This window comes from Brachionichthys hirsutus, chromosome 20 (assembly GCF_040956055.1).
Source record: "Brachionichthys hirsutus isolate HB-005 chromosome 20, CSIRO-AGI_Bhir_v1, whole genome shotgun sequence".
Classification (NCBI taxonomy): Eukaryota; Metazoa; Chordata; class Actinopteri; order Lophiiformes; family Brachionichthyidae; genus Brachionichthys; species Brachionichthys hirsutus.
The window spans coordinates 6,435,137-6,447,795 of record NC_090916.1 but is presented as its reverse complement, the minus strand read 5'-3'; the positions used below and the strand labels follow the sequence as shown (position 1 = coordinate 6,447,795).

Sequence of the window (12,659 nt, the reverse complement as noted above, 5' to 3'; positions counted from 1 at the left end):
CTGGGTATCCTCGGTGCGTCACCTGTGTCCATTTTTGGTCTGGTTTCCTGCTACTTTTTCTTTTTTTATCAGCTTCTCTCCCTCATACTAATTTACTGTGTGGGTCTCTCTCCCTCTGTAGTACAAAACGTGCTTCCGGAAAGTATTAGTATTAAAGTGTTTCCATAAAATATACACACACACACACACACACACACACACACACACAATGAGTAACACGTTATTCACACCACAATAAAGATGACAAATTGTGAAATACTGGAAGAATGTAGATGATAGTAAGCTGGCTAAGCTTTGATGAGCAGTATGACTAAGCAATAATAGACAGACTTTACAAAGTCTCAGCTGGTCGCCTCATTGCCTTATGCTGAACATCATTAATAAGACAATGTCACCTGACATTATGTCCACGTTCCAATCCATTTCACCACAACTAATGCCTTAGTATTTGTTAGGCACTCGCCTAAACGCCTCATCCTCCTCCCCTGCAGACAAACGGGATAACATCAGGACCACATGAACAATCGGGTGCTGGGAATGGTGCCGCATCATTACTGTCGGATAAAAGAGTGCAGTGGGATTGATGAGTGTGGAGCTTTAAGGAAAGTAATGCTCATGAGAAACTTAATCGCTTAGTGACTAAAACCCACCAGTGTTCTTATTAGGCCCCGTGTTTTGCAAAAAAAAAAAAAAAGAATTAATGGACAGAGGGAACGAATGGGTTTGTCTCTAAAATAATATAAAATCAATTTATACTTCCCTCCTCTTTACATAGCATTCATATATATTAATGATATGCTTATCAGAAACCCTCGCTGACAGTTTCCTGTTTAAAGTTTAATTAAAATGTCCGTCTTACTCAACGACTGCTGAGCGATCGGCCACCGAGGTGGCCTTAATCAACAGGGAGTGTGTGAGCGTACGTGACGGAAAGGAAGAGGAGGAAAGATTTGCCCATCTCTCCTTTCTCTTTTTTTCCACTGGAGTGATGGTGCCAGTTTGGGGAGGGTGCAGATGATACTGCAGTATGAAGCAGAGCCAACAGCTGGTAAACGTTTCTAGCACAGTAAACACATTTCTGTTAGCTCCCCCACAAAAGGAAAAAAAGTTGTGGTGCTGTGTAAAATGTAAATATAAACGATATATATATATTAAAAACAAATCACATTCTGCTTCCATATACAGTTTACACAATGGCCAAACTTTAAAGAAGCAGTAGCATATTTACACGTTAGCAACTGTACTCTTTCCTGCACATATTTGGGCTTGTGAAGCCATTTATATAACTATAAAGTAAAATATATAGAGATAAAATGAAATCTCAAGGTTTACGACAGTTGAAGGCGGAAGCTGTAGTCGATCCTGTGGGATATTTACTGTATCAGTCTTTCCTAGGAATTAGCCTGAATATCTGAGCCAAGATGCAGACCTCAATTTCCCACCCACTGGTATTGGTCTCGCTATGAAATTCAAATCAATATCCTCCTATAATAAAAGTCCCAGGCAAGCAACAAATTGGAATCTATAGCTTGGAAACTTGAAGAGATCCATCGCACTGCCAAAGCTGCACTAACGAATGATGAATCACTGCAACACACACACACACACACACACACTGATGTGAAACATGACTCCTTCATCAATTATGGATGTAAACCAGGATCTGTTCAATCCTGCCACTGTTTCTGTAGACGCAGCATTTTCATAATCCTGCTACAGTGTTTACAGGGATTGGCCCTTTTGGGAAACACACACACACACACACACACACACACACACACACACAGCGGAACGCTGAATCCAAGACAGCATTGAACTAGACAAAATAGATTTTCTTTAAAAGTGTGTACTTGATATTGAATAAAGAATTTATCAGACATTTAATTAAAATATCAAATCAGAACTAGAAAAAACAGAAACTTTTCTTGCTGACGATTAACTAAAACAGTCATTGTTGTTTCATCTCATTTTTTTTAAATCAATGACAACCGGAATCCAATGAGAATGTAATCCTTTGTTAGTTCCACAACGGAGAGATTTGTAATCAAAGTAGTGAAAAGACAGACAGTTAAAAGAAAACAAATTAAAGGAAGCATCAATAAAAACACAAATTAATCAGCAAATAAACAACCAATATAAAAAGAGGGGGGGGGGGGGGGGATTCCTTAAAAACGAACAACTTAAACAAGAAGAAAATATTTAGAGGACTGAACAAATCAAACATATTAATATTATAGTGGTATATTAATGGCAATGATTAGGATACTGGCATTGCACAATAGATTCACCTGAGTGGTGCATTGATACCGATTAGATATATTGATTACAATGTTTTTTTGTTCCCTCGTCAGTCAGACGGAGGCTAGTTTGATTTTGAAGCGCACCATCCCTCTATTTATCTCCCCTGAGAGCACCTGAGCATAATTTAATCATTCAATTGTGTGTAAGCAGAAGTTAAGTAATGCCAGAATACATGTAACAATGATGGTGAAAAGGAGTGTGTGTGTGTGTGTGTGTGTGTGTGTGTGTTGTAGTTGTATTGGGAGGCGGACAGTTATGCTGAGTAAGCGATGCAGGGGCAGCGCTGGGAGACTGCAGTGCAACGCACACTGATCTGAGCACAGACTGATACTTAGGGGGGGGGGTAAGGAGGTAACACACCTTCACTCACATTACAGACACATTATGCAAAAGAGGAACAGCAGAGGCTGAATAATGCAAACATTCATACATGAAAAAGGGCCAAACAGACAAAGCGATAGAGAACAAACACAATGCTGCGCACGCACGCACACACACACACCTCTGCAGGACCATATACAGCAGAGCCCACGCCCTGACACACACACTGCGTCACGAGCAGCAATCAGAGCCAGCCGCCTTGTTTACTCCCTCCAACATGTGTGCCTCTCACTGTGCTAGAAAAGCCCTCATCATGCCCACTCTTATGCATGCCCCCCCCCCCCCAACCCACCCACCCTGCACCCTCCCCATCTTCTGAGTCACTCTCCACCGCCTCCTCTCCTCTCCTCTCCTCTCTTGCCCTTCCCTTCATTCATCTCTCTCGCCTCGTTATGAATAGCTCTGCTGGGATGCTTTCTCTCTTCACAATCTCCATCTCTTTCTGTATATCATTACAATTAAACAATTGTGCATGTGTGTGTGCGCGCGCGCGCGTGTGTGTGTCGTCTCCGTTTTCATTCTGCCCACATCCATTGCCCCATCATCACGTCCTTGTCATCAATGATACAGTGAATTTGTATATTTAAACAATCTAGGCTCTGTATTCGGAAACTCCAGGCCACTACCCCCCCCCGCACACACACACACCCACCCACCGTCTGTGTACTTTATTATATAACCGCATCCCTTGAGGACACTGCAATCTAATTTTATCTGGAGGTGGTGATGATAGGATTGTGCATCAATGCGACACTTAACAGAGAAATAGACGTCTATTTCTAAGATGATTCTCACTGACGAAAACATGATCCAAACAATATCTGGTTCCCTCAGTCGACCTGGAGTTATTCCTGAAATGACTTCATCAAGGAATAAAACATGGAGATGAAAGTGAATTCTGAACCATCAAGTAGGAGTGCTGTCTTTATCTAAATGCTGCGTGTGAAATAACAGATTCTATTGTCAAAAAGGAGAACAGTAAATACCACATGGCTGCCATTTTGACATTTTTCTGCGCCAGAAACATCTCTCTCCAAGTTTTCTGTTTTATCTCTGTCAACAAAACACCTGTGAAATTTGCCAAACACCACCATCTGCTGGATGCGACGTGGAACTGCAGCCGTTCCGACTGTGGCAGCGGTGAGGTCAGAAACCAGTGTTAGAATAGAAATAGAAATCCTTTATTGTCATTGCATAGCGGATATACAACGAGATTAGGAGTTAAAGCTCCACTGAGGAGTCTATCCGCTTCTGCCGTGTGGCTCCATCACATGTCGGACAGAGAGAACGTCCCAGGAAAGAAGAGAAAGACATTTCTTCACTACAAGTATTGAGACAGACAGGATGGAGAGAATGCTGATGAGCAGGTATCTTTGACAGGAAGCAGCAGCCCCCCGGCCCTCCTCGCTTCTCTGCAGCTTCCTGCTGCCGCTTCTAACAGACGTCTCATGACTCTCGCTGCAGTTTGAGCCTCCGCAGAGTCGGGGGAGGATTTTAAACAACCTCATATCTGCAGTATCTGCTGTTCTAACACACTTACAGTCGTACACTCTGTCCCTGCCTGCTACTCGGCCTCAACTCAGTCACAGCCTGACAGAACTCTTCGTCCATCTTACCAGGCCGGTCAACTGATTGGTTAACGTACCTTAATTCGGTTACTGAATATCCAAAGCAAACATTCGCTGTTGGACAGCTCTGAAGAGAGCAACACAGAGCATTGTGGATGTATCGATGAATGAAGTATTGCATTATTATTAAAAGTAGATTCTCCTCTCATCAGCTTTAGAGGAGGAAAACAAAACAGCTCATTTCTGAATATGTATTGAATTGTTGTAATAATAAATGACAAGAATAGCATAACAGCATAAAAAGAGTTTGATCACACAAAATAAACTCCATGACTCTTACAGGTGCCGCCCCCCCCCCCCCCCCCAGCTCAGGTAACATCAATTATTAAATACAATTAAGCACCTTTCTCTAGCTGAGCTGATCCTCAATCTAGTCTGTAATTCAGGGCAGCTCCAGCGCTTTCCTCTGGATGTTCTGGCTGAAAGGCGCCATGAAGTCATCAAAGTCCAACTCCAGGGAGAGGAGCTCCCGCCGCTTCTCAATCTTTGACATCAACTGGCTGGTGGTGGGCGGCTTCCCCCAAACCTGCGAGAACCAAGCGCAAATCACAAAGGGATGTAATGGAGTAAGTAATGGAACTACTTCAACGTGAAAACGTTACAGAGCAAAGCCTTTACACCTTTCGTTAAATAAGACCTTTTGCCTACGAGGACAAATGCAATTGGAGCATTTTTTTGAGGATACTAGCATGCCCCCCCCCCCCCCCCATCAGAGGCATACAAATTGATCAAAAGTAATTTAACAGCAGTTCGGAATCATTTGAATAATACTATAACGTAGTAATCCTACCGTTTTTGGCACAAAGCTGATGTCCCCGGTACTCGTGTTCCCGTTAGTGATCCTGGTGTTTTGCAGGATGATGCTCTTTGAATCCTTCAGAGCGGAAGTCTTCCCTGCTGTTGTCGTCGATGGCGGGGCCTGTTCTGCTCCTCCTGCAGCTGGGCTCTGTAAGGAACACCAGGATTCTTAAATCTGGCATATTTCATTTTTCTGAGTGGAACAACATTTATGACACAAGTTAGCTGAAACGGATACATTCATCATGTCCTATTTCTAGCTGCCCCAGCTCTAAGCTAAAACCACACCATATTTTTCTTTGCAAGTAATGACATACTGAGTGGCAGCAAAAAGTTTCTACCATCTCGAAGCACCTCAAAGTCATGCACAGAACAGGCGTCAGACAGAAAGCTGCTATATCTACAGGAACTCCTACTTTGTTACCTTTGCTTTAGCAGGTTTAGCCTTTTGAGCTTTCCCCCATTTCCCCTTTGTGTTCTCCTTTGGTTTGGGCAGAGAATCCATTTTGTTTTTCACCAAGTCAATTATTCTGGAGTCTGCAAAGGCTTTGGCGACGTCCAGGCAGCTTCTTTCTGCAGGAAGTCAAAATAGTGTCATTTAAAGAGCAGATAAATTCTTAAAATATTTGTCGTTAAATTTGGCTCAAATGGCAATAAATTCAATATTTCCTTAAAAATAAACTCAGAAAAACATGAACGTGTGAACAATAATGAACGTGTGTTTATATGAATCTGTTGCAGGTATAAATAAAAACGTGTTCCAAACTGAATTTCAGCTTTAGCACTTAATTTTTAACCTTTCTTGTTCTCTGCTTTCACATTGGCCCCCGCCTTGATGAGGAAGTCCACGCAGGAGGCTCGAGAGCTCTGGATGGCCCCCATGAGGGGCGTGCCTCCGTTGAGGGCCCTTGCATCTACAGAGGCCCCAGCCTCAACCAGCAGCTTGATCAGCTCCAACTGGCCAGCGTGAGCTGCGTGGTGGAGCGGCGTCCAGAAGAACTGATCACAAGCATTCACGTCCGCCCTATCGGGAACACGATGCGTTTAAAGACAGCCAAAGTGAACCCGACCTTTCTCCCCCCACATACCCAGTCACTCCCGCTTTCACTGCCAAAGCAGCAGACAGAAATTGAAACCTCGTACAGCAGCTGTTATGTGTGGCCACTTGGGGGCAGCAGGTGTTCAACTAGTTGTTTCCATTCCCACTGAAAGATGCTCAGTAAGTAAGCAAGTATCTCATCAGCATGACTCTTACCCTCGGCCCAGGAGGTACTGCGCTACCTCATAGCTGCCGCTGGAGCAGGCCACCATCAGCGGCGTCTTGTAAAACGGATCTTTGACATCCACCGGAACTCCCCGATTAAAAGCGAGATCTATGGATTCCAGGTCTCCACTCGTCACACAATAGTTTATGTTGACGTACATCTTCTCCGGCGTGTCTGTGTACCATCCCGAGTCGTTCATGACGGGGTGTTCAGGTGGGTGGTCGCGGTCGAATCGGCGAACGTCTGAGCTGTAAGTGTACGTCTCGATCATGAAGCGGGGTGGACCCCCGTCTGGCCTGCGGGGCATATGCTCCGGCGGGAGGGTGCAAATGGGCATGGAGAGGACACGTTTACCCTTCTTCTTACCTCCTTTTGTACCCTTTTCTCCCTTTTTCTTTTTCGGCATGTACGAGGAGAGGAGAAATGGTTTCTTGATGTGCTTCGCACCTTTGATGAAATCATTAACGTTCACACAGCCCTCCTTTTCTTTGTCAAGCGCCGAGATGATTGTCTGGAGTTGATCTCGTTCAACCGGAGCTTTTAGTTCGTCCAACACCGACATTAACCTCTCAGCGGTAACTGTGTCCGACTTGTCTCCAAAGGCTTGTTGTAAATCTGTCTCATTCTCGTGAGACCAGTCGTGGAGGGTCAGGACCCAAAGCTCTGACATGAGACGACCATCAGCGGACTCTTTGTTGTCTCCCTTTTGCTTCTGTGTTTTCCTCAGCTCCTTGGCTGCAGCTTTGTGACCGGCATCTTTGGCGACCTGGCGTGGGAGCAACCCTTCCTGGGTCTTCAGTTTCGGGTTGCAGCCTAACAAACAGAGCAGCTTTAATTAAAATAGAAACAGACGTTTGAATTACCTCATTTAAAGTGGGAATGTGTTTCCAGCTGGATTTTCTAATTAAAAAAAATTGGGAAATATTTGCCTTTCATTTCCTGGCTCTGAATGTACCACAAGAGAAGATGCAAGCTTCCAATTTACAGCTACGGAAAGAGGTCAGAAGAGAGTTTCTCTTGACTCTGGCATAATCTGTGTCTCCAGAGGCCCGGAGATCCCAGATGTACTCCAGAGGTTGAATGCATGTGATTGAGCCCTCGACAAGATCAATATGAACTTGAGATCTCTGCATGACTCAAATTGGATGAGGCCTGAACCTGTTATCTCTAAAGATAAAGTGAATATTTTACCTTAAAAAAAAAAGAATGTAATGGAGGGAGTAATTTTACATTTGTTCTCTGCAGTTTTGTGTTTTGAAACAATTCCCATTCTCTACATTTGGAATGCTGTTCCAGAATGTTTTGTGGACTAAGGTTCACCATATATTCCATCAGCATAGGGGCGAGTAAATAATGAGTGAATATTTATTGTTTTTATTTTTTTGGTGAACTATTCCTTTAACATATTTGTAGTACACAACTACAAAAAAAAAAAATCCAAGCATTGAAGTCAGGATGTGTGTTCTCTCCAGTCTCTGTACCTCTCTGTGCCAGTAACTTGCAGCAGTTTGCATCGCCGGCAGCGGCAGCGTAGTGTAGGGGCGTGCATTTGTCCATGTTGACCACGCCCATGTCTGCTGAGTAAGCGGAGAGCACCTGAATCACCTGAGAAAAAAACAAAACACCACAGAGAAACACATTCAGAAATCTCAGTGCCATTGTAACCGAGAGCAACGTCTGTAACCCGAGTTACAAATTACATGTTGAGAAAACCAAAACACAACAGATAAAAGCAGAGGGAGGCAGCCGATGGTCGGATCAAATAAGTAGTTCAAACCTTAAATCTTCCAACAGCCACTCCACTTCTATGTTTTTTTAAATGTGGCATTTTAAATGTGAAGCATTCACGAGGAAAGCAGATAAAACACCTCAAAGCGGCCCCCGATGGCGGCATAGTGAACGGCTGTGGAGCGTCGTTTGTCCAGGGCATTTGGGTCGCCGCCCTTCTTCAGAATGCTTCTGACGAGCAGAAGGGAGCCGGCTTGGGCGGCCTCCATCAGCGCCGTGACGCCAGTTTTCTGAGGAGAGGGAAGAGACGAGTGTGATTTAGGTACAAGAAACAAAAACAGCCACAAAGAGCAAGCTCGGTGGAAATATTAAAGCGTCTCACTATGTTCTAAAAAAGAAACTCCATCTGTCCTGGATTCCAAAATAGCACAATGTGTGACCTGATTGGCTGCATTGGGGTCTGCGCCCGCATCCAGCATGCCGAGACACCTTGAGGGGCACTCCTCTGCTTTTTCACACATCAGCTGGAAGATGTGAATTCCCTCGGTTGACACGTTGTTGACATCTGCCTGGCACCCCAGCGCCACCTGCAGGCAGCGGGTGTGACGCTTGGTGGGGAAGTTGCAGTAGAATAGTACGCCTGAAGCGAGAGAGGGAAAGGGGAGCCGAAAATAGAAAAAATGTGACTGACTAAGGTTTTGACTTGTATCAATAAAACCAGTATCTATTCAGGAGCCCTTATCTGTCAAAGGGAAGCTGCAGTTTATTAGCACACTGGGTTTAAAGGATTAAAAACTATATTGTGTTTTGATGAAAACTGTCCAGGAGCTCGCCTTCTATGCAAACCTGTCAGCAAAGAGTTATTAAATAATCATATAAACACTTCAGAAAATAAAGTGGTACTACAAATCACATACTGGAGTATGTGTTATAAAATTGTCGTCCGCAAATGCCCTTCAAACAAATAAAAAGGATTACATTTCAGAGGTGTTGAGCAGGAGACACAGTTTAAACCAAGGTTATTGTCCTTTTTTTTATAAAGAACGCACTGCGATTGTTTACGCCGTGATGTTCATGGGCATTTGCATCAGCTACAGATCACAAGCAGCAAGACCCAGGAGGCGTCTCTAGAGTCTCATTATAAATCCAGATGTGAAGAGCGAGTGCTGTTCACCCCGCCCCCCTAATAATGTGTTCAGAGTGGGCCGTCAATCGTAGTGGCGTGCAGGATGGTGTCAGGTTACGCAGGATGTTTCACAGGAGATCATCACCATGATCTGTAATTACATGCAGCTACGCAGCTTAGCACACCTGCACATATATTATACAAAACAATGCATTCCTGCACAGAAGCAGGCATGCAGATACGTTTCTACCCAACTCTCCCTCTCCCTCTCCCAGTAATTGGTGCCCCCCGGACATGCAGTAATTGAGGTCATTAACGCAGCTGGTTTAGAAAGATTACCAAAGAGGGGCTTTACGCTCAATGATTGGAGTCGTTGTCCCGGAAACTACGTCCTCATCAATATCTAAGCAGAAAGCACCGTGCATTTTCATGAGTTGGAAGACAAGGCAAGGCATTCAGAAACTAACCGCTGGTCTAACTTGAGACGGAAAACACTTCAAGTTGAGAAATCGACACGCCAAGCTCAAGTGAGAATACATTAGCGGAAGGGAAGCCGTTCCGTTACCGCTCAGAATTGAAGCCACATAAATTATTTACTAGGTACATTCCAGCAGGAGTGAAAATAAAGGCTAGATGTTGAACGTTAATCAGACCTGTCTATCGGTTTTAGATTTTAAGGTGAAATTTAAAAAAGGCACAGAGATGGCAGGGGAGTTTGTTGTCATGCACTGGATTTTGTCCTACTACACAAATAGCTGCAGCTAATGATGATTTATATCATAAACTCATATATAAAAGATCTTATACATTTATTAATTAATTATCAGACAAGTAACCAGCAAAAATAAACATCTTGACTGTAGCTCAACAGCGGTGACTTTAAAAATACTTGTGTAGGAAAAACAATAAATGTTACAGTCTTCGCATTGCCATCACTGGCAATAAAATATGTCAATGACCTCTGGAAGGCTATTCTTGGGGCGAAGTTTGGGTTATTCATGTCTCTTTTGCATTTAACAAATTCAATCCAAGTAAAATTTGATTTCATAAAGTATTAAATGAATCAAATCTGCTCTTTAATTCTCTAGGAATAAATCCTCTGCATACATTTCCAACTCCTTACCTTTGCCCTCGGTGTCCTGGAGCCTAAAGCTAGCATGGCTCCGTGCTAGCAGTGCCACAATGGCATCATTCCCCAGCTCAGCGGCTAACATGGCGGCGGTGCGGCCCTTCTTGTCCTGAATGTCAGGGTTCGCTCCCTTGGAGAGAAGGAAGCTGACCATGTCTGAGGGAGTCACAGCACAGAAATGATCAGGGGTGAAGCAGGTTTAATGCTTTTTGGTTTGAAGTGCTTTCATCCTATTGCTTTTTTTCCACGTGTTTGTTTGTTGTTCAAGGAGTTTCTATGTGAATGACAAAGCAGGGATTCTTGTTTGTTTTTTTAAATCAAAACAGAAGATGGCCATCACCCTGATTGTTGGCTGAAGCTGCTATATGAAGCAGCCCCACGCCGGCCCGTGGCTCAGCGAGATTGATGAGGTTTTCCACTCCAAGTTTCACCATCTTCTCAATCTGCACTGCGTCCCCTTCATGGACGCACTGGATGAGGCGGTAGAGCTGCCGGCCCTGCAGGCGGTCCTCTGCTGCACTGCTCCTCATCACGAGGTCAGACAGGAACTAGTGGACACAAAAGCAAAAGGCAGATATAACCATGACAGATATAGAGCTGCACATACTGCTGATCAGGCGAAGAAGCAACCATAGAGGATTTGTCCTGGTGGGGTTTTATTTATTAAGTATTGTATTAATTTAATACAATAATGATATGATCTAGCTCAATAATAACAGCGCAGGTTAATTATGTCACCCAGCAAGTCTGTGTATCTATTTATTATTATTTTAAAAAAAGCACTTCCTTTCAAATTGAAACTTTTTGTTTTACTTCCTCTTTTGCAGACGTGATGCATTCAAGGACGTTTTCCTCACTCGGAACAAATACACAAATAAATCTCGAGTTACTTTCCTTGTCTTATTACGGGTAACAGCGAAGTAAGTCATGTTACGTTCTAACGTTACGTTAACGCCAATATATGGAACATTACACACAAGTAGTACACGATAAACTGCAATACAAACCCCCTTTTAGACGTCCAGTCACTACACAAACAATGAGGTTAGCCACCTCTCATCCCATTGACCGGCACTTACTGCGATATATGAAGTCCTTGGAACTTTATAGTCGTTGAATTTTGCTGGTTACATGCGCACTACTGATGTAGAACGAATACAGCTACGTCATCCAAACTTTCTCCATGTGCACCTCGTTAAACAAACAAACTCCGATACCATGGTAACGCAGCGCACGAAAGGATGTTTTCACGCTTCGGGTGTTGCCTTCAGGTCCTTGGGATTTGCTCGGTATTATGAATATTCCAGCCACAAGTGCATCATCAACAGCCCAAAACTGTTCCACGCTGCAGGTTTTTCCTTCCGGCCGGCTACCAAAGCAGGTGATTTTAATTATCAGCACCTCCTTCAGTTTGAGGGAAGGCGCTCATTAGTGAGATCAGCTGCTGGAGAGATGGTTGGAAAGGAAACCTGGAGTGTCTCAGCCCTCCATGGAAGAGTTTGGGCACCCCTGCAGGAGTGCATGTACTCCTGCAGGGGTGCCCATGCAGTGCATGTCATATTAAAAAACTAAACAGATAAATTACATAAGAAACATGCATAATCAAAATTGAAGTGATTTGATTTTTTGTTGTTGTTGTTAATGGCCAAGAATTAGAAGGTGTCAGTCAAAACTACCATCAAATAATTAGCAGTATTCTGGTGTTCTAATCTACATAATCCCCTTTGCAAGATTAAATCTTCAGTAGTACTTGGTTCATTGTTCTGTTATTCTTGCTATCTTTATTATTTCAATTAGCTTGCACATCGTAATTTCCAGTATTTTTGGGCAAGTCATGGTAAATTTCATCATGCAACCTTAAAGCAGTAATTATCTTCGGGGGGATTACTTGTTCTTTGCCCTTGATAGCCAGCGCGTAGATTAGTGTACGTAGTTTTGTTTTTGTGAGTGACAGTGGAATAAAGGTTATTGAGTGTAGAGCAGTTTCTAAGAAATATATGATTCCCAATGATAAGCAATGAACTTTCAAACAATAACAGGGACTTGATATAGTTTATAGGTTCTTCAGCTGCAGCATCACAAGAGTGTTATGATACTCAACACCAGGTGATGCTGAAGTGCAGCATGAGAAATGGTTTATGTCTGAAGCTAGAAATAACCCACTTGAGTCCAAAGAAACGTATTTGTGAATTTAGAGCAAGAAACAATAGTCAACCAAGCTGTGTGTTTCTGTAAAAGAAAAACATAAACCAGTTTATAAAAATTAAAAAAGGCATCCAAAGAAAGATTAATGATGTGCAAAA

The 12,659-nt window shown here is 43.3% G+C and overlaps 1 protein-coding gene across 1 annotated transcript; it reads right to left on the bottom strand.

Annotated features, from left to right (window-relative positions):
* Nucleotides 1-4,692: 4,692 nt before the first annotated feature.
* ankef1a (ankyrin repeat and EF-hand domain containing 1a) lies at nucleotides 4,693-11,285 on the bottom strand. Its single transcript, XM_068754080.1, has 11 exons — nucleotides 11,247-11,285; nucleotides 10,697-10,904; nucleotides 10,351-10,512; nucleotides 8,542-8,741; nucleotides 8,242-8,391; nucleotides 7,855-7,978; nucleotides 6,364-7,186; nucleotides 5,906-6,132; nucleotides 5,533-5,681; nucleotides 5,101-5,256; nucleotides 4,693-4,836 (listed from the first exon to the last, which is right to left on the bottom strand). The coding sequence occupies exons 1-11, from the start codon at nucleotides 11,283-11,285 to the stop codon at nucleotides 4,693-4,695; spliced, it is 2,382 nt and encodes a 793-aa protein (XP_068610181.1).
* Between the last annotated feature and the right edge of the window lie 1,374 nt (nucleotides 11,286-12,659).